Genomic DNA, 27,496 nt, shown 5'->3' with positions numbered 1-27,496 from the left:
TGGCTCTTTATATATATATATATATATATATATATATATATATATATATATATATATATATATATATATGTATGTGTGTGTGTGTGTGTGTGTGTGTGTGTGAATGTATATGTGTGTACTTTATTTAGTTCTTTACCAATAAATCGTTTCTATATCTTTTCTTCTTCAAAAAGTCTTTAGAAATGTTTGCTTCTGTTCGAAATTGCTGTTCTCTTCATCTTTCTATTATTTTTTTTTCAATAACCATCCTCTATTTCCTCTTTGAAGAAAGATAGTAAAGTAAAGTGTACCATGAAGCAATAAAGAACATCCCAAAGGGAATCTGGAAAGAAATAAAATGGAAGAAAGTAGATTAAAAGGAATGGAAGATCTTATATTTCGGGTAGTCTTATGACCAGAAATGTACGGGACAGAATGGATTTTTAAAAATTTTTATTATAGTTCCTTTTCCTACTAAAGCTTTATTTCTGGCTTCATAGAATTTTAAATTATTAAGATATTTTTCAAAGGGAAACGCGTTTCTAAGATATTCTGGCTGTTTACAAAATAATAACTTTATACAGGATGTTTGTAAAGAACACTGAACTGCTTTGAGAAAGGAATCTTCGTATGTACATATATATTGTAATTATTATTATTACTAGCTGAACCTGCGTTCTCTACACAACACATCATTCATATATGGACATGAATCTCCCTGTCACACCTTACAGCATCTGTACATGTCCCTTCACACACACAAGTGAAAGGCGTCTTGATAAAAATAAAAAAGTCGGCGAGGGGTACCACAAAGGGGAGATTTTTTCCGATTTTTCAATATCTCGCACCGTTTTCAAGATTTGAGCCTACTTCCGAGTGTTTTCTTTTCTTTTTTCTTGCATGCAGTACGTAATAAGCAAATACATTACACACAATTAATTATAATGTCAGTGAGATATGGTGTTCGTTGGGCAAAACACTACAAACAATAAAGATTCATCTTAGACTGACGAAGTGGTTATCCTTCATTTTTCATTATAATTTGACCATGAAGAAAACGAATGAGAAAAACAAATACTGTACAAATCCTGTATAGAAATACGGAGTGCTGAAATGTATAACTCGTAGGATATGATCCTTTACTTTTTTATTTATTTTTTTTTTTTACTTTCAACATTTCCAGTGTACTCTTAAAAATGTAATAAAGATATAACGGCAATGTTTTTTTTAAATATTTAATTAGAAATGGACAATCTAAAGAAAATTTGAAATCGACCAGCGAAAAGGTCACGTTTCTAGCATATGAGGTTTTCGAGATCTTATTGTCGAAAGGATGGGAAGCAAAAATATAAACCTAGCATTTTAATATATAGACTAGCTAAACCTCGGCTGTCTATTCAGTGCGTCGTTCTGTTATGACTATGAATCTCCCTCCCACTGTGACTGTGAATCTCCTTACTCACACAAGTAAAGAATAGGAGACTCACAAAGAAAGTGAATTGCTATGTATAGATGTTGGAGTGAGTTTGTAGCAAATTTGTAGATGTAACATATCAAATGGATTTTTTTCCTAATAAATTCATATCCGTCCGAGTACGCCTCATAATGTCTCTTGAGGCATTTGAAGTTGTCAGCATGCAATAGGTTTTGCAATTCAGATTTAAATAAAGCGCCTGCAATGTCCGTCAACCCGCCATACATAACTTCTCTACTGGTTGCCTAACACTGTAGTTACGGCCTGCAACTATGTTAGTCATATTGAATAGAACAATAAGGACAGTTTTTGAAAATATGAACGAGAACTGGACACAAAATTTGGAATCGACCAGTGAAAACGGCACGTTTCTAGCACTTGTGTTTTTCGAGATCTCATTGTCGAAAGGATTGGAGACAAACATATAAACCTAGCATTTTAATACCGATATATAGAGTAGCTGAACCTGCGCTCTCTACACAGCACATCATTCACATATGAACATGAATTTCCTTGTCATTCCTCACAACATATGTTCATGTCCCTTTGCAGACACAAGTGAAAGACGCCTTGATAAAAATCGACAAAGGGTACCATGGAGGGCGGATTTTTTTCAATTATTTTCTCAATATCTTGCAACGTTTGCAAGATTGAGCCTACTTCCGGTTGGAGTTTGTAATTCATGTATGATCAGTGTTTTCTTTCTTCTTGCATTCAGTATGTAATAAGCGAGTGCATTACATACACAATTAATTATAATGTTAGAGATATATGGTGTTCATTGGACAAAACACTTCAAACAATAAAGATTCATCTTAGCCTGGATAAATAGTTACCCTTCAATTTTCATTATCATTTGGTCATGAAACAAAAGCCTGAGAGATATACAACCCTTCTAAACAACTATATTGTGTTGGAATGTGTAACTCTTTCTTAAGATTTCAACACTTCCAGTGTACCTCTAAAAAATGTAGTAAAGAAATAACGGCCACTTTTTTAAAAAATATTCAATTAGAACTGGAATTTGGAATCGACCAACGAAAACGGTACGTTTCTAGCACTCGTGGTTTCCGAGATCTCATTGTAGAAAGGAATGGAGACAAACATATTAATTTTTCTTTTGAGACAAACATATAAAGCTAGCATTTTAATATATAGAGTATTAGAATACACTGTTAAAAATTCTTTCTTAAATTGGAGAAATCATTTTTTATCGGACAATTAAAGGGCATGAACCTGTCAAGGAACTTCCTAATGAAACCTAGTCCATTCGATAAACAACACAGATATGTTCATGCACAAACAATTAGGTTCCATGGACAACGGAATAAGTCCCTGGGGCCCATTGACCCTATAATATAAAGAAAATCGTAGACTCGCAGTGAAATAGCTATTGCATGAACATTGTTCCCTGGAAAGTCATGATTCATAGCTCATTCTCTTTAGCATGAAACAAGCTTTCCAGACATGCTATGTATTGAGACTGATAACGTACATGAACGGGAAAAATGGGGAGAATGTCGTGAAAATTTTCTTCAGAAATCCCTTCAGGATTCTCTTCAAAAATGTTGTGATGACCGCAAGAGTCTTGGTCTTGCAGTTTTTGCAAGAGTCTTGCGTGCAAGACCAAGACCAAGACCAGGACCAAGACCAAGGGGTGCAAGACCAAGACCAAGACCATACCTGCAAGACCAAGACCAAGACCAAGACTCTTGTGCAAGAGTCTTGCACAAGTACCGACTCAATGGTAGAGCGTTCACCTTTGGTGCTGGGGTTCCTGATTCGATCCCAGATTGCACCATATGACCTTTTTGGTGGATAGAGACCGTGTGCGTAGGTTTCATCGGCGTTTCCCCGTTTCCTCCTACTTTCTTCATTCCACCATTTCATTCATTTCTCATCATCACCATCTCTCTTAGCCTCGGAGCATAATCGTGGCACATAAAACTAGATATTACATCATTTCAAAACATATTAGTGGTGTTCTTCTTCTAAAATTAAAGAGAAATGCAGTATTGAACACCGGTAATTCCGTACATCATAGGTACCGACTACATGGGTATGGCCTTCCGTTAGAAATTTTTAATGTGTGCTCAAAAAATCATTTTCATGACTTGACAAATACTTTACTGTTGTTTTTAGTGATAATAGTGCATTTTAAATTTGTGCACACTTGTATATGATGCTATTTCAAACAAAATATTTTATGCTGAGTTGGCAACACTGCTTCGCATATGGAAACACTGTTTATGGTTTTCGGTAGGACATTTTGTTCTCATTATATTGGGCAACTTTTGTTTTGGTTGTTTTAACGGTTTTCAAGATATTTACTTTAAACGTACATAATTCCATTATATAATTTTTTGGCTATTCAAATTTTGAAGCCCCCTAGCTCCTATCCTCCTGGTCCATAGCATCTTAAATTTTGCTCATGTTCATTTCTCATGATGCTCTATCAGATGTGCTATGTGGCAATCAGATTTTAACGACAACTTGTGGGACCCTCCCGTGTCAGAAGCTTCGATATACGATGGTCCCCAGCTAGTCTCTTCGTTTTGACGTAGCAGTTTTCTGTTTTAATACCTTCCTTCAACTACAGTCTTCTTTGCTCCTCCCTCTCTTTCCTTCCACCATATTCTCTAGCATGTCCCTCATAATAAAGTTCCTTCTCAGCCAATGTCCCAACCAGTTCCTTTTCCTTCTCTTAATTACATCTAAAATTCTTTTCTCCCCTACTGCTGCTATTTCTAACACCTTCTCACTCGTTTTCCGTTCAACCCAGCTAATTCTCTCCTTTTATCGAAAGCCTCCAATATCCTTTTCGTCACTTTTGCGTAATGTCCATATTTCTGTTGCATAGAGTACATATTGGAATCAGTATAATAAAATCTCAATATTTAATTGGAAGTTTGTTCAATTCAAAGATTAGCTAATCTTGGTTGAAAATAAAAAATCTCTGACGCCTTTAGAGTGTAAAAATAATTTAACAATTTATGGTATTTCAGTAATCTGTGCCATCTTGATTTTCTTTCATGCGTTCCCCCATTTGGGAACCAGTAGGGTATTGAATCTGTTAAAAAATATAAGAAGATTACAAAACGTTGTAATTTATCTTATAAGTAGTGAAGCGTGAGGACCCATTAAAAAAAAATATCACCTATCATCATACTTACACGAAAGTAAACTATATTTCATTTAGAAACATATGTATATTGTATTTTCGTTACTTTTGGCACATTGTAGAATTTATTCAGAGTAAAATTTACGTACGAAAGGCATAAGATTTCTTAGAAGCAAGACTTGCAAGATTATTGCAGCAAGACCATGACCAAGACCAAGACTGGGTGTGCAAGACCAGGACCAAGACCAAGACCAAAGGTTCCAGTGCAAGACCAAGACCAAGACCAAGACCACCCAGGTCTTGGTCTTGGTCTTGCATTTGCTCATCACTACTCTCATGAACTTTGGACTCCTCTGGAGTGGCCCCAGGTAAAAGTACACAATCCAAATATATCTCGAGAAATACTATAGAGGATAAGAAATGTGTATACCAAGATTTGTATTGACAGACGGAATAGATATGAAGGAAAAGCTTGTATACCAATACATGCTTTCCCCTAATATCTATTCTGTCTAGCAATACAAAACTTGGTACACACATTTCTTACCCCTATAGTATTTTTCGAGATACATTTGTATTGTGTACTTTTACTCCGGGGCCACTACAAAGGGGTCTAAAGTTAATGGGAGGGATTTCTGGAAAGAAATTTCCCGACATTCTCCCAATTTTTCCTGTTCATGTACGTTATCAACCTCAATACATAGCATCTCTGGAAGGTTTGTTTCATGCTGAAGAGAATGAGCTATAAATCATGACTTTTCAATGAACAATGTTCATGCGATAGCTATTTCACTGTGAGTCTACGATTGTCTTTATACTAACAAGGTCAATAGACCCCAGGAGCTTATTCCGTTGTCCTTGGCACCTAATTGTTTGTGCATGAACATATCTGTGTTGTTTATCGAATGGACTAGGTTTAATTAGGAAGTCCCGTTGACAGGCTCATGTCCTTTCCTTTTATGAAAGAAAAGTTAAAAAAAACTGGAGGAGTTTGAAATAAAGTGGAGCTCAAACCTTTGATGTTGTTTTCCTTACGAATGAGAATTGCTGAATACATTTTCTAAGAAAATATTTTTCTTAGTGCTCAAATAAACGGTTTCTCAATTTTAAGAAAGTGTTTTTTAACAGAGAAATGAGCTACAGTGGATGAGTACTGAGATTTAAAGGAACAATGCACACAAGATCTAAGTAATTACTGATGTAGAGTGTTTTAGAATTGTTCATGATTTGTGCCCCCAAAACTCCTATCGCTGGCTGCGGGTCTGTTAATCACATTTTTTAAAACGCATTCGTGACTCCTGCAGAAAGCCACTATTTTTTAATAATCTTGCATTACGCCACACGAAGTCGAAATGCAACTCTATCAATCACGACTCTGGAGCTCACTAAAGAAATAATAAACACTTCTGACCAGAGTATATACACTTGTTTATTAAAAACTAAATTCCAGTGTAACAGTTTCAACAACGTAACGTTGTCTTCATCAGACACCAACTGAAAGAGATATCTTAGAGCGCATTTATATATACTAAAAGTGAAAGTCCTTGTGTGCATGGGAAGCCATCTGGGTCGGACTTCCCCGGGCGTCACCTTCCGGCCACCTGCCCTGACTTAATTACCCTCCCACCTGTGTTTATCTTTCCCAGACACACCTGTTGTTTATCCTGACCAATTGCCTTAAAACATTTTCTCTTAATCTACCTCCGATGCCTATTAGAAATAAATAACAGACTATACTTCATACAACTGAGTATCAATACAGCAATACAAATATATATATATATATATATATATATATATATATATATATATATATATATATATATATATATATATATATATATATATATATATATATATATATATTCATCCTCACGGCATTGTCAAGGCTCTATATTTGTATTTTACATTTATTATTGCAACCGGGTGTTACTGACTTCCGTATACGGTAGCCCGATCATCACCCTTGTTCTTCGCGCGCACAGTCATTCGAAGAACTGAAAACGTACTCTGTACACAAACAGTTTATGGTTGTGAACTCGGAAAGCCTGGTACTTCTGCTTGTCAAGGTCAAAAAGTGGGAGAAAAAAGGATGTGTAGAATGTAAAGAGGGTGCAACAGTGACTGTTGCTTGTAAGGGAACATATTCATTTGTAGTTCGTGCACATTCCGCCTGTAGCGCTACTGTGGCACGACGTATATTGTAACTGTATAACTCTTGTACACCGCTAGTAGGTCTATTCGCGTTAGTGACGACCGAAACTATGTTGTCAGCTCTGACTGCGATAAGGCACTGCCGTGCTGCTTTTCCTTCTCTTTTTTTCCCCTTTTCCATTTGTGAGACGCCAAACATGTTGTTTTTGCTTGTTGCACGCGCTGAACGTGTTTCGGCGAGCGAAGTATTTAAGAAGTTGACTACATATTCTTGTTTGCGATAGTTTTAAATTGGTTAACTGTTGAAAAATATACGAAAATAAAGCTGTACTTGTTAAGGTATATTAGTCGAGGACGTAGCTACTGACAGTGTTGATTACAGATTTTCTCGAGGAAGAATTTAATTACAGTAGAGGTGAAAAGGAGACGTCCATTTAGACAGCCCCCCCCCCTTATCAGACTCAATCGGAAATGGTCTCAATCGTTTGTACACAAATGTGCAGGCGAAATTTTCGTTTGTACACAATTAGGGGCGCCGTCAGAACGAAAACAAAGTGGGGGCTGTCTAAATGGTAGCCCCCCACCAACATGTCCTATTCAAGCACAAATTGTCGCAATCATTTGTACATCGTTTCTACAGAAATGTGAAGGCGAAATTTTCGTTTGTACACAATTAGGGGCGCCGTCAGAACGAAAACAAAGTGGGGGCTGTCTAAATGGTAGCCCCCCACCAACAAGTCCTATTCAAGCACAAATTGTCGCAATCATTTGTACATCGTTTCTACAGAAATATGAAGGCGAAATTTTCGTTTGTACACAATTAGGGGCGCCGTCAGAACGAAACCAAAGTGGGGGCTGTCCAAATGGTAGCCCCCCCCCACCATGTCCACTTCAATCACAAATTGTCGCAATCGTTTTGTACATCGTTTGTACAGAAATGTGCAGGAGAAATTTTTGTTTTACACAATTAGGGGTGCCGCCAGAACAGAAAAAAATGGGGGCTGTCTAAGTGGTAGCCCCCCACCATGTCCAATTGAATCAAATTGTCGCAATTGTTTGTACTTCGTTTGTGCAGAAATGTGCAGGCGAAATGTATGTTCGCACGCAATTAGGGGCGCCGCCAGAACGAAAAAAATTGGGGGCTGTCTAAGTGGTAGCCCCCGACCATGTCCTATTCAATCACAAATTGTCGTAATCGTTTGTACTTCGTTTGTACAGAAATGTGCACGCGAAATTTTCGTTTGTACATAATTAAGGGCGCCGCCAGAACAGAAAAAAATGGGGGCTGTCTAAGTTGTAGCCCCCCCACCATGTCCAATTCAATCACAAGTTGTCGCATTCGTTTGTGCATCGTTTGTACAGAAATGTGCAGGCGAAATGTTTGTTTGAACAAACTTAGAGGCGCCGCCAGAACGAAAACAAAGTGGGGAGCTGTCTGAGTGGTAGCTCCCCCCACGATGTCCAATTGAATCACAAAGTATCGCAATCGTTTGTACATTGTTTTTACAGAAATGTGCAGGCCAAATTTTCCTTTGTACACTATTAGGGGCGCCGCCAGAACGAAAAAAATGTGAGGGCTGTCTCAATGGTAGCCCCTCCCATTTCCAATTCAATCACAAATTGTCACAATCGTTTCTATATCGTTTGTACAGAAATGTGCAGGCTAAATTATTGTTTGTACATAATTAAGGGCGCCGCCAGAACGAAAACAAAGTGGGGGGCTGTTTAAGTGATAGCCCCCACCATGTCCAATTCAATCACAAATTGTCGCAATCGTTTGTACATCGTTTGTACAGAAATGTGCATGCAAAATTTTTGTTTGTACATAATTAGGGGCGCCGCCAGGGCAAAAACAAAGTAGGGGGCTTTCTAAGTGATAGCCCAATCACCATGTTCAATTCAATCACAAATTGTCGCAATCGTTTGTACATCGTTTGTACAGAAATATGCAGGCAAAATTTTCGTTTGTACACATTTAGGGGCGACCTCAGAACGAAAACAAAGGGGGGGGGGCTGTCTAAATGGTAGCCCTCCCACCATGTGCAATTGAATCACAAATTGTCGCAATCGTTTGAATATAGTTATAAAGAAATGTGCAGGCGAGATTTTCGTTTGTACACAATTAGGGGCGCCGCCAGAACGAAAACAAAGTGGGGGTTGTCTAAATGTTAGCCCTCCCACCATGTTCAATTCAACCACAAACTGTCGCACTTGTTTGTACGCCTTTGTACATAATAAATATGCAGCTGAAATTTTCGTTTGCACATAAATGTGGCCCCGCCAAAACGATAACAAACTATGGGCTCTCCAATTGATAGGCCTCCCACCATGTCGAATTCAACCACAAATTGTCGCACTTGTTTGTTACGGTTTTGTACAGAAATTTGCAGGCGAAATTTTCGTTTGTACACAATTGCGGGCGCGCCAAAACGATAACAAAGTATAGGCTACCTAATTGGTAGCACCCCCTACGTCCGATTCAAAAGAAAATCATCTCAATTGTTTGCACATCGTTTGAGCAGTAATGCGCAGGCGAAATTTTTTTCTAAGCTATCAGATGCGTGGACAGAACGAAAAAAAAGGGGAGTTGTCTAAGTGCTAGCCCCACCATGTTCGATTGAACCACAAATTGTCGCGATCGTTTATACATCGTTTGTGCAGAAATGTGCAGGTAAAATTTTCGTTTGTATTAAATAATATACGGATGTGAGTATTTTTAATATCTGCGATCAACATTAACCGGTTTGAATAACGGTTGATGAGTTTGAAAATGGTTCCTATTGCACTAGTTGAAAAAAAAAATTCTTTTTCTCTGGCACACGGAAGAAAATGCCTGATTCTAATAGAACTTTTCACGTAGAATTCGAATCTGCAATCAGTTTTTCTCCATCACCCTCAGTTTTCCCGTGACAGAGGTGTTTTCGGAAAATTTCCCCTCAAATTTCTGTTCTTTTTCTTTTTTTCTTTTTTTTAAACCATTTTCATACTTGTAGCTTGGGTACCTTAGGTATATAAACGCACAAATTATATTGTATATTAGCCTGATTTATACTTAGTAAGCCCTCTAAGTTTCATAAGAATAGCATTATTCTATCTAGAGAAATAAACATATTTATATAAAAAATATGCTATGTGTACTGTTCATTTTACAATATTCATTAGTGCAGATAAAATCACATATAACTTCCACGAAAATTACAATATAAGCATGGTTTATATCTTATTGGATTTGAAATAAAACATATTTTCAATGATGTATACACCGTGTCACCATTTTATATCTACTTAATAAATAATACAAAAGAAGTGAGTGGTATCTTCTTAATAAATGTGCACTTACTTACCTCAACTAATATGTTTTAGTTGTCGACTTTCTTCTGTGTCTGGTTTCTGGAACATCTCTTTTAAGTGTCCAACAGTAATCAGCTAGCATTTTTGAACTACACTGTCACTGGTACCTCTTCTCCATGGAGGAAATGTCCTGATGAAAATGTTCCCCATACTCATCACTAACAGCACCAAGCTTTTCAGGAAAGAAATGCATGTGGGAGTCTAGAAAGTGAACTTTAAGGGACATGTTGCAACCCATTTCATTGAATAATTGCCGGAAATCACTCACAATTTCACGGTAATTTGGGGCTTTCTTGTTTCCTAAAAATTTCTCTGTTAAACATTTAAATGGACACCAAGCTGCTTTCTCAACCAGAGTTAAGAGATCCTCAAATTTTTGGTCACGAATCAAACATCTTATTTGGGGGTCTACAAAAATCCCTAGCGTCACTAACCCGAGGAATTTTTTCCTTGAGGTAACAAGATCCTGCATTACTTTTGTCCATTGTCCTAACAAAGTTTTTGAAGAGCCCCAACTTTATGTGAAGAGGAGGTAGAATTATCTAATCAGGGCTTACCAGTGAGGAATAAACAGCATTCTTCTGTCCAGGAGTTAATACATGCGTTGGCCATTCCTTCTTGATATAATGTTCCGCTTTGTTCCTGCTGTCCCATTCGCAGAGGAAACAACAATATTTCGTATAACCAAGCTGCAAACCCATTAACATAGAAATGACTTGTAAATCACAGCAAACGGTCCACTTGTATTTCTCATACTGAATTTTTTCTAACACTATTTCGATGTTTTCATAGGTTTCTTTCATATTAGTTGCATAAGCCAAAGGCACTGAAGGAAATTTGTTGCTATTGTGCAAAAGGACAGCATAAAAACTAGTTTTCAAAAAGTCAATAAGCAATCTCCACTCTGTACTTATATGTGCATGTCCAAGTCTATCCATCACAGCACAGACATTATTACAATACACTAAATCATTTTCTTGAGAATAGTAGTTCTGAAACTCTGTATGAAGGTTTCGAAAAATACACACTTTAGTGTCACGATGGAGCAGATTCCAGCCTTAAGTTTAGAATCAAGAAGTTCTGTCTGTGTATTGGAGAGTTTTAAATCCCGTATGAGGTCATTTAGTTCACCCGGAGTTATCAGATGGGAATCCAATGTAGATGTGCTTCCTACATAAGTAGGATCATCATTTTCATTTGGAACTTCAATAGTTGTCTTAAGTACGTAATCCTCATTTACCGTAAGATGAGAAGGAGGTACCGGTACAGGTAATTCTGCACTGTGTGGAACTGGCCTAATTGCTGATGCAAATTAGGGTACTGTACTGTGTGGTTAGATTTACTGCTTATTTCTTTTATCTGTGTCATACAAAAGTAGCAGTCTGAAGAATGATCTTTTGGTTCCCTCCAGATCATCGGTACTGCGAAGTTCATGTTTCGTCCACCATTTGCCCACCCAGTCAGACGTTTCACGCAAGTACAACAAATGTAGTGAGGAACCCAGTTCTTATCCTGGTCTCCTACACAGCAACCAAAATATAACTGATAACACTTCCTCACAAGTGGAGTAAAACATCGACGTTGTGATTTAAATATCAGCTCCCCACATACATAACAGAAATTGTCCGGTTTATTTACACACTTCCTCGACATCTTGTATCCTGTAAGGTATCACACACATACATACACACACACACACACACACACACACACACACACAGGAATCTACACTCCATCAAATTCCCACAAAATCCCTCTAGACATTCCCTCATACAAAAATGGTGACATGGTGTACACATCATTGAAAACGTTTTATTGGAAGTCCAATGAGGTATAAACCGTGGTATATTGTAATTTTCGTGGAAATTATATGTGTTGAAGACCGACCCGACCCCACCCGTGACCCAAATTGACTGACCCGACCCGACAACCCGACCCGAGCTGACCCGATTGGCCCGACCCAAAGTGACCCGAGTGAACCAACCCGAGGTGACTTAACCCGACAACCGATCCGAGTGACTTGACCTTACAATCTAACCAGTTTGAGAGAGCTAGAACTTTACAAAACTGCCACCAGAAAAAAAAAATGCTGACCAATTCTTATGCATAAACCATTGTTTCGGCTTTTTTTACTTGTAGTATAATTATCCTCCTCCTCCTCCTCCTCAGTGTTCTCCCATTAATAAACAGGCCAGTTTCCGTGAATTAGGTAAGAAGCTTCCATTTTTGCGATTTCCCGCTAATATCTGCCTCGCAACCCAACATAAAGTACCACCCTCCTTATTACAATCTATCAATTCCAACCTTCTTACACACTCTCGCTCTCCTGATATCACCCCCTTTACTACATCCCTCAGAATGCAATCCCTTAGCAAGATCAAAACTTGTGATCCGTCCATTTTTCGCTTCCTTATATCGTCTAATATTGCTCTCGTCTCTTGCATTTTTTCAGCATTTCCTAATTCGTTTTCCTCTCTACCCTGCTAACCTTCTTTATTTTACTCCACATCCAAATTTCCAAGGTTAAAATTTAGGCAATCAAGTTCGAAAGTCAAAATAAAATTTGACTGAGTTCTGAAGACAAGTTCTGAAGGCTAAAATAATAAAAGTTCTGAAGACAACATTATTTTCTAGTAAGGAATGTATATAGAACTTCTTTTAATATTTTTTGCTGTGTAACAAACAACAATTTCATCACGTTAACATTCCGATTTTTCTATTTAAAAACAGCGTTGCTGTCTGATAGAATCATAAGGAACTAATTGCACTGAAATATCATTCTGTAGGGAATTACCTTTTATTTTTTCTTGATTAAATTATCTAGAAGATATTTGCAACGTTATATAAAATTAGCAAGTATTTTATTGCGGAGAAAGTCAAATCACTACCCCAGCAATAATAATAATAATAATAATAATAATAATAATAATAATAATAATAATAATCTGAAGGTGACCAAGAAAGTTCTGTCTCTTTGTGGAGGTCTGTGTTCAATTGGCCCTCACACCGTGAGTTGAATGCGAATGGATATAAGGTGAAGGTCAGTTGTTGGACGAGACGAGACGAGACAGAATTTTCATGAAAGGGTACGAGATGAGACAGAGCTCTTTCAATAGAAACTTATGCACTTTTCCAGACGAGACTACCTTCACGACACATTTTCGAAACGAGAATGCCCCAAACCAGGTCTCGTGAGCAACACTAGTAAGTATATCCAACATACTACTTGGTTGTGGCTGTTCAGATACACCGTGAACGTGCGTAAGGACTGAGTGAACATGGGGCCTTCACAGAGCGTCATAAGGGCTTGTTTGCTGTACGAGTTCAAATTGCTGCACCGCGGGGCGGAAGATATGACAGGCCTTTGGTGAGGGTGTCGTGACTACGCGGAGAGTGCAGTGGTATGACGGTTTAAGGACGGTGACGAAACACTCGAAGACGCACCACGTGCCGGAAGACAAACAGATGTTCAAAATAAAGATCTTCAGGCAGCAATTGAGGCGAAGACAGACATGTGAGGAACTGGTACTACCTTTCAGTGTAAGTGGAGAAACCATTCGGCACCACCACCATCAACTTGGGAAGCACTGCAAGTTGGGTTGATAGGTCCTACATGATTTGACTTGGAGCCAGAAAGCAACGCGAGCAGACACCTGTGTTTCTTTGGTTTCTCGTCTGAGGAAGGAGCAATTTCTGGACAGGGTGTTGACATGTGATGGGAAGTGGGTCCTGTACGAAGCTCCACGGCGCCGTCATTGTTGGTTAGCATCCCATGAACCGGTTCAAAAACAGCCCAAGCCAGCACTACGCCAGAATAAGGTTCTCCTGTGCATTTTGTGGACTGCTCGAGGCATCGTCCATCGGGAACTGCTACCAGCTGGTCAGATCATCAATGCAACTGTGTACTGTCACTGTGTACTGTCTGGATCCAGCAGTTCTGAATCGCAAAGGGGTCCTCTTGTTACAAGGCAACGCTAAGCCCCACGTGGCTAAAATGACCCAGTACATCGTTCTACGCCTTGGATGGAAAACACTATTGGATCCGCCATACTCCACGGACATTGTACCGTCCGATTATCACCTGTTCCATTCCTTGGACAATCACCTTAGAGAACGCCAATTCAAACAGCTAGAAGAGGTTCAATATGCACTTGATACCTTCTTCACTTCACGTCCCACCAAGTTCGACTGCGATGGAATCCATGGCCTTCCAGAACGTTTTCAGAAGGTCGTCGAGGCTGATGGAGACGATTTTTGATATTCCAGGTACGTCTTAGGTTACATACCAATGTTCGAAGGTGTTGGTGAAAAGGCGGCGGAACTTTCTTGGGCACTCTTAAAGTTATAATAATAATAATAATAATAATAATAATAATAATAATAATAATAATAATAATAATAATAATAATAATAATGTGTCCTGCCCAAAGGCAGATGTTTGACCCGAAGGTCCATGGGTATTGATTCCAGCTCGTACCAAGTAAGTTTTCTGGTGGACAAACCCCATGTGCATGGGTTTTCTCGGTGTTCTCCCATTTCCTCCCACTTTCTTCATTCAACCACTTCAATTATTTCTCATCATCACTGTCTCTCTTAGCGTTGGTGCATAACGTGGGACGTTAACTAGATATTTCCTTTCAATTTCACTTAATGTGACATTTAACTTGACATAGAAACGCAGAAAGGAAAAAAGTCAGTAGTAATATTAATTACAATTACAATACCAATTAGTTAATATAGGGTAAAATTAAAATTTTATTACTATTTTACCTTCAATTAGTCACATTTATCATTCATTCACCAATTTCGAATTGAATTCCACAACAAAGCTCTTTATAGTATTCCGTATAGAAAATAAGTGAAGAATGTGACGACCCGACCCGAGTGACCCGACACGAGCTAACCCGACTGACCCGACCCGACAACCCGACCCGTAACCTGACCCGTTTGAGAGCACTATCAGAGGGGTACTATTTACAGTACAATTTATTTTGTATGGTTTAGCATACTTTAAGGCTACCATACTTTTTGAAAACAGAAAAAACGGGACATCTTACAAATTAGTAGTAAATATTGCATTTTGTATTAATTTTATCTTTCGAATTTTACTACAGTATCGCACTAGTTATACAACTTAAAATAATGTATTAATATAGTCCATACTCAGTGGCGTATTTAGGGGGAGGGCTTCCGGGCTCAAGCCCCCCACCGAAATCTTACTTACTATAGTAAAGTATATGAAATATCTTGCAGAATTTTCATATTTTCAGGCAAAGCACCCCCAGAAGTTAGCAAAGTCCCTCCCGAAACAAAATCGTAAATACGCCACTGTCCATACTTAATCAACAGTGCTAAAAATTATTATAGAAGCTAGAAGCTGTTATACAATATAAACGCAATAAGTGAACATACAATATTTAAGCAAAAATTATATTTTCAATATTATTACGCATACCACCTTTATATGCTCTACATGTCTATAAAGAAAAATATCCAGATTTATGAAGTTGTTTCAAAATTTCAATAGGCTGATTTATTTTTGTTAACCTAAAATGCGAACTAAAAGAAAGCAATTTGCATAATTGTTTTTCTGAAGCAGAAAAAAAATGTGTTTTCGGGGCTGGTCTGCAACGTCACAAGAATTTGTTGCCACCTCGGGGTATACATTCTTACTTTTAGTGATAAGAGTTATACTTAGGAGGATTTAAACATTGCATGTTATATCCGGGAAAGCAGCGATTGCAATAATAATAAAGATTAGAATGAAATTGTTCCTATAGTATTGTCGGAATTGAAAGCAAAAGGAATAAGTCGATTTTATTATCTTTTCAGAAATTTTGATATGTAATTAATAATAATAATAAAGAAAAAAACAGGACAAGAAGGAAAATTTCTGCACACCGGGACAAATTTTAAGAAACCGGGGCGTATGGTAGCCTTACATACTTATTTGCATGCGGAGTGTCAGTACGGAGCCACTACGTAGCAGAGTTGAAACAAAACCTCGTAAATAGGTTGCCAACTCAGGAAAACAAAATTACCGGCACACCCTCAAAATTCTCTGTACAAATGAGAAACTGAAGACTGTATTGATCGTTATTGTATTTACCAGCAATTGTCACTTGTTTAAAATTATCGAAACAGATAAATAATACTGGATATTAATCTTTATGTAACAATAGTTGATTCATAAAATGAAATTTATTCCATAAACTTCACTTCAAACAAAGGAAATTGCTTTAAAAAGTCATTTTCTACTCTCAATAAATGAATAAAATTCTTTTACAATAAAATATAAGTGTTATCAAATTTGTTATGTTAAATAAATAAAAAAAACTGCCATACTTTAAAAAAATATCGATAATGTATAATACAACGGAAATTTGTGTTTGTAAAGGCACTGTTGAAAAATTTCGATGTTCAATGTTATATTCTGGATTGCAGATTCCAAAATACCGGTCAGCAGGGGTCTAATAAGAAGTTTGTACCGGTCACCGGCCTTAATCAAAATTACAGCAAATACCGGCCAGTTAGCTACTCTACTCGTAAATCAGAATGCTGAATGCACCAAAATACTTCACCATGCATTCTATAGTTTCTGCAAAATGAGTTTAATGAAGATGATCAAATAAAACAAAATACTGTGTTATAATTTTCCCTTTAACAGTCTACTTTGTGAATTTGTTATATCTTCCACTTATCAATTTCCTGTACGAGATGAGAATAACGGTTTCTGCGCAAGATAGAAAGAAAAAAATACATTTTTCTCATAAGGATTCAGTTTACGTAAGAAATAATGAATAAGTTTAATAATAAGAGCCGAGGAGTGAAAAACTAACTCAGCAATAATGATTGTAAGTATAAATATAAATATAAAAAAACAAAAAAAAACATTTAATTCCATCATCGTTAGGATAAGATCAATATAGTGAATCACACGATAGTGTGAACAAACCAAACCACACAATAGTGTGAACAAAGTCCTGTTAGAAAAATACTCCATAAATGTGACACATTTTTTTAATGCTTCTACCATTTATACAATCCCTCACATTGTTTTCGTTCTGGCGGCGCCCCTAATAGAGTACAAACGAAAATTTTGCTGCACATTTCTGTGCAAATGATGTACAAGCGATTGATATAATTTGTGATTGAATTGGATATGGTGGGGGCTACCATTTAGACAGCCCCACTTTGTTTTCGTTCTGGCGGCGCCATTAATTGTGTACAAACTAAATTTACGCATGCATATTTCTGTACAAACGATGTACAAACGATTACGAAAATTTGTGATTCAATTGGACATGTTGGTGGGAAGTTACCACTTAGAGAGCCCCCAGTTTGTTTTCGTTCTGGCGGCGCCCCTAATTGTGTACAAACGAAAATTTTGCCTGAACATTTCTGTAAAAACGACGTACAAACGATTGCGACAATTTGTGATTGAATTGGACATGGTCGGGGGCTACCACTTAGACAGCCCCACTTAGTTTTCGTTCTGGCGGCGCCCCTAATTGTGTACAAACAAACATTTCGCCTGCTCGTTTCTGTACAAACGAAGTACAAACGATTGCGACAATTTGTGATTCAATTGGACATGGTGGGGAGGTATTACTTAGAAAGCACCCTACTTTGTTTTCGTTCTGGCGGCGTCCCTAATTGTGTACAAACAAACATTTCGCCTGCCCGTTTCTGTACAAACGATTGCGATAATTTGTGATTGAATTGGACATGGTGGGGGGTACCACTTAGACAGCCAGCTTTTTTCTGTTCTGGCGGCGCCCCTAATTGTGTACAAACGAAACTTTTGCCTGCACATTTCTGTACACACGAAGTAGAAACGATTGCGATAATTTGTGATAGAATAGAACATGTTGGTGGGGGGCTACCAGTTAGACAGTCCCCCACTTTGTTTTCGTTCTAGCGGCGCCCCTAATTGTGTACGAACATACATTTTGCCTGCACATTTCTGTACAAACGAAGTACAAACGATTGTGACAATTTGTGATTCAATTGGACATGATGTGGGGGGGGCTAACACTTAGACAGCCCCCACTTTGTTTTCGTTCTGGCGTCGCCCCTAAGTTTGTTCAAACAAACATTTTGCCTGCACATTTCTGTACAAACGATGCACAAACGAATGCGACAACTTGTGATTGAATTGGACATGGTGGGGGGGCTACCACTAAGACAGCCCCCATTTTTTCTGTTCTGGCGGCGCCCTTAATTATGTACAAACGAAAATTTCGCGTGCACATTTCTGTACAAACGAAGTACAAACGATTGCGACAATTTGTGATTGAATAGGACATGGTCGGGGGCTACCACTTAGACAGCCCCCAATTTTTTTCATTCTGGCGGCGCCCCTAATTGCGTGCGAACATACATTTCGCCTGCACATTTCTGTACAAATGAAGTACAAACAATTGCGACAATTTGTGATTCAATTGGACATGGTGGGGGGGCTACCACTTAGACAGCCCCCATTTTTTTCTGTTTTGGCGGCGCCCCTAATTGTGTACAAAAAAAATTTCGCCTGCACGTTTCTGTACAAACGAAGTACAAACGATTGCTATAATTTGTGATTGAATAGGACATGTTGGTGGGGGGCTACCAGCTAGACAGCCCCCAATTTGTTTTCGTTCTGGCGTCGCCCTTAATAGTGTACAAACGAAGATTTGGCCTGCACATTTCTGTACAAACAATGTACAAACGATTGCGATACTTTGTGATTCAATTGGACATCGTGGGGGGAGCTACCACTCAGACAGCTCCCCACTTTGTTTTCATTCTGGCGGCGCCCCTAAGTTTGTTCAAACAAACATTTCGCCTGCACATTTCTGTACAAACAATGCACAAACGAATGCGACAACTTGTGATTGAATTGGACATGGTGGGGGGGGGCTACAACTTAGACAGCCCCCATTTTTTTCTGTTCTGGCGGCGCCCTTAATTATGTTCACACGAAAATTTCGGGTGCACATTTCTGTACAAAAGAAGTACAAACGATTGCGACAATTTGTGATTGAATAGGACATGGTCGGGGGCTACCACTTAGACAGCCCCCAATTTTTTTCGTTCTGGCGGCGCCCCTAATTGCGTGCGAACATACAGTTCGCCTACACATTTCTGTACAAACGAAGTACAAACAATTGCGGCAATTTGTGATTCAATTGGACATGGTGGGGGGCTACCACTTAGACAGCCCCCATTTTTTTCTGTTCTGGCGGCGCCCCTAATTGTGTACAAACGAAAATTTCGCCTGCACATTTCTGTACAAACGAAGTACAAACGATTGCGATAATTATTGATTGAATAGAACATGTTGGTGGGGGGACTTCCAGTTAAACAGCCCCAATTTGTTTTCGTTCTGGCGGCGCCCCTAATAGTGTACAAACGAAAATTTGGCCTGTACATTTCTGTACAAACAATGTACAAACGATTGCGGCAATTTGTGATTTAATTGGACATGGTAGAGGCTACCATTTAGGGGAACTCCCTCGAGAGGAATCACTCTACTTATTTATTGCAAAAAGCAGAATTTAAAAATTCGCATTCGTCCAAAGTTATCGTGTGAAGTAACAGCCGTTTGTACGTACGTACTAATATTGATAAGTTCCACTACGCGATCCCAATTAACAGTTCATATACCCGCGCCACACACACACACACTTGCATTTGTACACACGAAAGTATACCTAGTAGTATCCACACGCTTACGCCGGAAACTAGAAACAAACAAACACACACACACACACACAGGGAGAGAGAGAGAGAAAGAGAATATCTTGTTGTACCTTTATACTGAATGCACAATTACTCACAAAATCAGTTAAAAAAGAAAAAAGAAAAAAGTTGTAAATGAAACTTTCAAAGATTGGTAGCACTGCTGCGTGTCACACATGAGATTGTTCCATAATGATTGATTCGTAATATGATGTATATGGGTTTCTTAATGGTAGTATAACAAAATGCCTTCAAATTGACCACTAAATAAAAAGTGAAATTTATTTCTCAAATTTTGTAAAATCGAAGTCGGTGGGCATTATGGGAACAGTCTACAATAAGAATATATGCAAATAAATATTAATATACTTCACGTTTTCCAGTGGGTGCAAGAAAGCTTCGAATAGTATTTGTTGCCAGAAGCATTAGCTGATGTAAATATATATATATATATATATATATATATATATATATATATATATATATATAGACATAAAAATAAACTATAAAATATAACAATATATAAAAACTCTATATAACTATATACAATATTAAACTATAACAATGTTAAACTATATATACTATTAAATATATGAATATAAATTACATATAAATATGTTCAATCTTATTTTTTCCTTTCAATTTGTTCTAATAATTTATCCCATAGATCATGTATTAACAGTCCACTTGTCCAGTTCATTAATTTGTCACTTTTCTCTTTCTTTATTCTTCGTGCTTCCTTCCATTTTCTTATCATTGGTCTATTCTCCCTTTCTAGCCCCTTTACACCTTCCCAATCTATATCATGTCCCGTTTCTTTAACATGTTTATATATGGCATTGTTTTCTCTCTTAAGTCTCACATCATCCCTATGTTGTTTAATTCTCTCCCTAAGTTTTTTCCCTGTTTAACCTATGTATATCATATCACAATCCTTACACGTCACTTTATACACTACACCTTCATCTTTCTCACATATTTCCTTCGTTCTACTTTTCGCTTTCTTGATCATTTCCAAAATTCTTCTTCCTCCTTTTCTGCACGTCTTCACACCACCTCTTCTAAGTAAGTTCTTTAGTACTTCTGTCTTCTCCCCGATGCTCTCTATCCCGTGCCATTTGTTCTCCTCCTCTTCCTTTCTCTCCTTTCTCCTTCCTTTCCTTCTTTCCTCTTCAATTCTGTACTTCCTTAACTTCTGTCTGTTGTACCCGTTCTGCTCTAGTAAACTGTGGAACTTCTCTATGTCCTCCTTCTTTTTCTCCTCTTCAGTATCTATTTCTTCTATTCTTCTCTCCATATTCCTTATGAAGTTTCTTTTGGTGCTGTAATCCACATCACTTCTTTCGTGGCAATAAACTCCTGCTGCACATTCTTTCCTATACCATCTTGTTGTAAATCGTCCATCTTTTCTCTCTATAGTCATGTCCAGGAAGTTTATAATGTTGTTGTTCTCCACTTCCATTTCCAGTCTTATCCCTTTTTCTTCATCTTCAACCTTCTTTATGAATTTTTCCAGTTGTCTCCTTGTTCCTCTCCATACTCCCAAACAGTCATCCACGTATCTGCAAAACAATATAAGGTTGTTTCCACCTTCTTCTATCACTTTCTGCTCCCATCTGTTCATCACCAATTCTGACAATACTGGGCTTAATCTTGAACCTATACTCAGTCCTTCCTTGATCTTGACTAGTTTGTTCCCTATCGTACAAAAACTATTGTCCCATATTACTCTCAAGGCTTTCACTATCTTCTCTTTCTTCCAGTCTCTTATTTCTCTCCCTTTCATCTCATCTTCTATGACCTTCACTATGTAATCCCTCTTTATACTCGGAAACATTGCTTTAACGTCAATACTAAACATAATTGTTTTCTCCTTCTTATTTCCTATACATTCTAACATTCTTTTCACTTCCTCCGTATTCTTTACTCGATGACTCTCTTGACCTATCCGTATCTCTTCTGCTATTTTTCTTAACTCTTCTTCCAATGGTTCTAGACAGTTTCCTCTACAGTCCAACACTGGCCTTAGCTTAATCTCTTCCTTGTGAATCTTCGGGAATCCTTTCATCTTTGGAATCCTTCCTTCTTCTTTTACCCACTTTTTAAACCCTTTTCTTCTTCCATTCTCCACCACTTCCTTGAGTACCTCATCCTTAATCTTCTTCTCTCCTATGACTTCGTATGTTTCGTCACAAAGATCATCCAATTTTCTTTCATACCATTCTTTCTGCATCACTACCACTGCACCTCCTTTGTCCGCTTGTTCAATAACCACGTCTTTCCTCTTCCTCAGTCTTTTTAAGCCCTCCCTTTCTTCTTTCATAAGGTTCCCCTTTCTAACGTAAGCATTCTGTCTCACTATCGCCACCGCTCTCCTCCTTATTCTCTCTCTCTCTTCTTTGTCTTTCACATCCATGATAGCTTCTTCTACTGAAAACACTACTTCTTTGATATCCACTTTTTCGTCTTTCACTTTAAATTTGTGTCCCAGATTTAAGAACTTTCTTTCTTCCTCCGTTAGATCCACATTTCCTATAACTACCACTCTGTTCTCTTCACCAATTGTCTTATTCTCTTTTTCCCATCCTAATATTTCTCCTTTCCTCCGTAATCTTAGTCTCTCCTTTTCCCTAAAACTATTTTGGCATTCTTCCAAATTCTTTACTACACTCTCTCTTGCAAACACTGATAGTCTATCCACTATCTCGGACCACATTCTCTTGGTCACTTTGTCACTCTCTTTATTTTCTTTGGTTCTTTTTCTTATCACGTCTCACACCAACTCTTTTTCTAACTTTTTAACTAGTTTCTTGTATTTCACTGAATCACAATGCACACCTTTCTTGTTCACTCTCAATCCTTTGGGTGTTGTGTTCTCCTGTAGACACTTTCTTAAGAACACTATCTGCTGCTCCTTTGATATCTCTTTCCTTCTCCTGTCCTTCCACCTATCTATCCTCTTTTTCAGATTCAGAGGAATTTCACATGCGAGGAAAGTGTCTACAGGAGAACACAACACCCAAAGGATTGAGAGTGAACAAGAAAGGTGTGCATTGTGATTCAGTGAAATACAAGAAACTAGTTAAAAAGTTAGAAAAAGAGTTGGTGTGGGACGTGATAAGAAAAAGAACCAAAGAAAATAAAGAGAGTGACAAAGTGACCAAGAGAATGTGGTCCGAGATAGTGGATAGACTATCAGTGTTTGCAAGAGAGAGTGTAGTAAAGAATTTGGAAGAATGCCAAAATAGTTTTAGGGAAAAGGAGAGACTAAGATTACGGAGGAAAGGAGAAATATTAGGATGGGAAAAAGAGAATAAGACAATTGGTGAAGAGAACAGAGTGGTAGTTATAGGAAATGTGGATCTAACGGAGGAAGAAAGAAAGTTCTTAAATCTGGGACACAAATTTAAAGTGAAAGACGAAAAAGTGGATATCAAAGAAGTAGTGTTTTCAGTAGAAGAAGCTATCATGGATGTGAAAGACAAAGAAGAGAGAGAGAGAATAAGGAGGAGAGCGGTGGCGATAGTGAGACAGAATGCTTACGTTAGAAAGGGGAACCTTATGAAAGAAGAAAGGGAGGGCTTAAAAAGACTGAGGAAGAGGAAAGACGTGGTTATTGAACAAGCGGACAAAGGAGGTGCAGTGGTAGTGATGCAGAAAGAATGGTATGAAAGAAAATTGGATGATCTTTGTGACGAAACATACGAAGTCATAGGAGAGAAGAAGATTAAGGATGAGGTACTCAAGGAAGTGGTGGAGAATGGAAGAAGAAAAGGGTTTAAAAAGTGGGTAAAAGAAGAAGGAAAGATTCCAAAGATGAAAGGATTCCCGAAGATTCACAAGGAAGAGATTAAGCTAAGGCCAGTGTTGGACTGTAGAGGAAACTGTCTAGAACCATTGGAAGAAGAGTTAAGAAAAATAGCAGAAGAGATACGGATAGGTCAAGAGAGTCATCGAGTAAAGAATACGGAGGAAGTGAAAAGAATGTTAGAATGTATAGGAAATAAGAAGGAGAAAACAATTATGTTTAGTATTGACGTTAAAGCAATGTTTCCGAGTATAAAGAGGGATTACATAGTGAAGGTCATAGAAGATGAGATGAAAGGGAGAGAAATAAGAGACTGGAAGAAAGAGAAGATAGTGAAAGCCTTGAGAGTAATATGGGACAATAGTTTTTGTACGATAGGGAACAAACTAGTCAAGATCAAGGAAGGACTGAGTATAGGTTCAAGATTAAGCCCAGTATTGTCAGAATTGGTGATGAACAGATGGGAGCAGAAAGTGATAGAAGAAGGTGGAAACAACCTTATATTGTTTTGCAGATACGTGGATGACTGTTTGGGAGTATGGAGAGGAACAAGGAGACAACTGGAAAAATTCATAAAGAAGGTTGAAGATGAAGAAAAAGGGATAAGACTGGAAATGGAAGTGGAGAACAACAACATTATAAACTTCCTGGACATGACTATAGAGAGAAAAGATGGACGATTTACAACAAGATGGTATAGGAAAGAATGTGCAGCAGGAGTTTATTGCCACGAAAGAAGTGATGTGGATTACAGCACCAAAAGAAACTTCATAAGGAATATGGAGAGAAGAATAGAAGAAATAGATACTGAAGAGGAGAAAAAGAAGGAGGACATAGAGAAGTTCCACAGTTTACTAGAGCAGAACGGGTACAACAGACAGAAGTTAAGGAAGTACAGAATTGAAGAGGAAAGAAGGAAAGGAAGGAGAAAGGAGAGAAAGGAAGAGGAGGAGAACAAATGGCACGGGATAGAGAGCATCGGGGAGAAGACAGAAGTACTAAAGAACTTACTTAGAAGAGGTGGTGTGAAGACGTATAGAAAAGGAGGAAGAAGAATTTTGGAAATGATCAAGAAAGCGAAAAGTAGAACGAAGGAAATATGTGAGAAAGATGAAGGTGTAGTGTATAAAGTGACGTGTAAGGATTGTGATATGATATACATAGGGGAAACAGGGAAAAAACTTAGGGAGAGAATTAAACAACATAGGGATGATGTGAGACTTAAGAGAGAAAACAATGCCATATATAAACATGTTAAAGAAACGGGACATGATATAGATTGGGAAGGTGTAAAGGGGCTAGAAAGGGAGAATAGACCAATGATAAGAAAATGGAAGGAAGCACGAAGAATAAAGAAAGAGAAAAGTGACAAATTAATGAACTGGACAAGTGGACTGTTAATACATGATCTATGGGATAAATTATTAGAACAAATTGAAAGGAAAAAAAAGATTGAACATATTTATATGTAATTTATATTCATATATTTAATAGTATATATAGTTTAATATTGTTATAGTTTAATATTGTATATAGTTATATAGAGTTTTTATATATTGTTATATTTTATAGTTTATTTTTATGTCTATATATATATATATTTGTATTGCTGTATTGATACTCAGTTGTATGAAGTATAGTCTGTTATTTATTTCTAATAGGCATCGGAGGTAGATTAAGAGAAAATGTTTTAAGGCAATTGGTCAGGATAAACAACAGGTGTGTCTGGAAAAGATAAACACAGGTGGGAGGGTAATTAAGTCAGGGCAGGTGGCCGGAAGGTGACGCCCGGGGAAGTCCGACCCAGATGGCTTCCCATGCACACAAGGACTTTCACTTTTAGTATATATAAATGCGCTCTAAGATATCTCTTTCAGTTGGTGTCTGATGAAGACAACGTTACGTTGTTGAAACTGTTACACTGGAATTTAGTTTTTAATAAACAAGTGTATATACTCTGGTCAGAAGTGTTTATGAAGTCGAAATGTTTTAAATATTAATTTCTCTGAAATGAATTTGATTAAACGACTTAAACTAAAGTTGATATGAAAGTATGTTGTCTTGTATCTGTGTTCCTGCCTTAGTGAAGTCTAACACCCCGCTGAAGTCTATTATTGTGAATTTGGGGTTTGGGGAGTGAAAGACGCTAATTCTAGGGGATTCAACTTCCAAAATAGAAAGAAAAAATCAATTTTCTGTTTGTCGACTTTCTTTGGTGATTTTTAAGTAACGATTTAAAGACTGACTTACTTGCCTAGCATATTTTGTACCACAAACAACTTGTCATCCTGTAGTCAAGGAGACCTACTATTATATTAATTCAAAGTAGTTTTGATGTATGTTTTTTTTTTTCTTTTTATCTGCTCGTTTTAACCAAGTAACAACGAGTTACGAAATTATACTGTGTAACCAGTCTTCCACGTAACAGTAACGCATTCTTATCTGTTACCCCATGTCTTGTAACGAAAATTAATTCTAATCTTCAATACTTGAGAATAGAGGAGTCATTTGAGAAGGGCAAGGATCATACTTCCTCCCTAATACAAGCTTAACAAGTACATATATACCGGTATTTATCAATTGTATTTTCTAAGAAGGAACTGCGTTCTAAGGGACGTGCTAGAAGGTATGCTGGCAAGAAGGAGACTACAATTAATGGACGATATCAAAACAGAAAAATCTATGTGAAGATGAAGAGGTTAGCGGAAGAGAGTGAAGCATAGAGGTTTCTCAGTTGCGGCAAGTGACCTTCCAATAATGGCAGAATACCTATGATGATGATGATACTAATTATAGACATGGAATTTGCAATGCAATGCAAACAAGCCATCTGCAAGAATATTTTCAAAATTAACCTACCAACATATTGTTCTCTGGTGTAATCCCAGCCCATTTCATCTAAAAACTCAGCTTCACCAGAAGTAGCGCTTATCATTGTCCACCTCTTCCGAGCCAATTGTATTGTACTAATTACAAATATGTTGTGTAACATAGTATTGTGCAACCCTTAAAATTGAATGTATGGCAGAAATGCAAAAAAAAGAAAAAGAAAAAGAAAAAGAAAAAAGAAAAAAGAAAAAGAAAAGAAAAGAAAAAAGAAAGAAAAGAAAAGAAAAAATCTGGGAGGATACGGTGTATACTAACTTAATATTTTTATAGTTCAACGTTACTTAGTTTAAATCAAGGATGTAATGGAAGGTATAGGAATAGATATAAGCTACTTTAAAAAAAATGGCTGAGAGTATATTTAACAAAAATTCTAAAAATACATCGAAATACTAATATTATAGAAAATGTAATAAGAATATTTTTTTATGGAAATCGAAACTTCATAACGATTTAAATTACCTTAGTTACGGGACACAGACGCCACATGTGACACATATATGTTGAGGCAAAACTTATGACTGATCCTTATGTTATATTAAAACGAAAATAAATAAATGAATAACGTTTCATAATTAAATAAATATTAAATTGTAATTTCTAGCGTGCTACATTTTTAAAACCAGCATTGCTAGCATTGATAGTTCTATACATTTATTATTATTAATGATAATAATAATAATAATAATAATAATAATAATAATAATTTTATAGTACTACTACTACTACTAGTAGTAGTAGTAGTGGTAGTGGTAGTAGTAGTGGTATAGTAGTAGCACTAGTAGTAATAATAGTAGTGGTAGTGATGGTGGTAGTAATAGTAGTAGTAGTAATAGTAGTAGTAGCAGTAGTAGTAAAGGTAGCAGCAGTAGTAGTAGTAGTAGTAGTAGTAGTAATAGTAGTAGTACGGTAGTAGTAGTAATGATGAGCATTGTGGAAGCGAGAAATCCTTCTTCTTTCTTTTAACAAATTTTAACAACGAACAATACAACTTTAACAA

General features: G+C 37.3%; 2 protein-coding genes across 2 annotated transcripts; one reads left to right on the top strand and one right to left on the bottom strand.

Moving 5' to 3' along the window:
- Positions 1–236: 236 nt before the first annotated feature.
- LOC145689298 (uncharacterized) lies at positions 237–22,518 on the bottom strand. The gene is made up of 2 exons (XM_081763438.1): positions 21,141–22,518; positions 237–322 (listed from the first exon to the last, which is right to left on the bottom strand). Exons 1-2 carry the CDS (start codon positions 22,516–22,518, stop codon positions 237–239), a joined length of 1,464 nt encoding a protein of 487 aa, XP_081619564.1.
- A 269-nt stretch (positions 22,519–22,787) lies between these two features.
- LOC145689297 (uncharacterized) lies at positions 22,788–27,116 on the top strand. The gene is made up of 2 exons (XM_081763437.1): positions 22,788–24,304; positions 27,101–27,116. Exons 1-2 carry the CDS (start codon positions 22,788–22,790, stop codon positions 27,114–27,116), a joined length of 1,533 nt encoding a protein of 510 aa, XP_081619563.1.
- Positions 27,117–27,496: the final 380 nt, after the last annotated feature.

Source organism: Thermobia domestica, chromosome 7, assembly GCF_964235325.1.
Source record: "Thermobia domestica chromosome 7, izTheDome1.hap1.1, whole genome shotgun sequence".
Taxonomy (NCBI): Eukaryota; Metazoa; Arthropoda; class Insecta; order Zygentoma; family Lepismatidae; genus Thermobia; species Thermobia domestica.
This window is presented reverse-complemented; position numbering and strand designations above follow the sequence as displayed.

Coding starts and splice junctions, on each gene's coding strand:
- LOC145689297 (XM_081763437.1), top strand. CDS start 22,788: ATGCGAGGAAAGTGTCTACAGGAGAACACAACACCCAAAGGATTGAGA.
- LOC145689298 (XM_081763438.1), bottom strand. CDS start 22,518: ATGTGGTCCGAGATAGTGGATAGACTATCAGTGTTTGCAAGAGAGAGT. Junction 323..21,140: donor AGTTTATTGCCACGAAAGAA/GTGATGTGGATT, acceptor ATTTCTTTCCAG/ATTCCCTTTGGGATGTTCTT.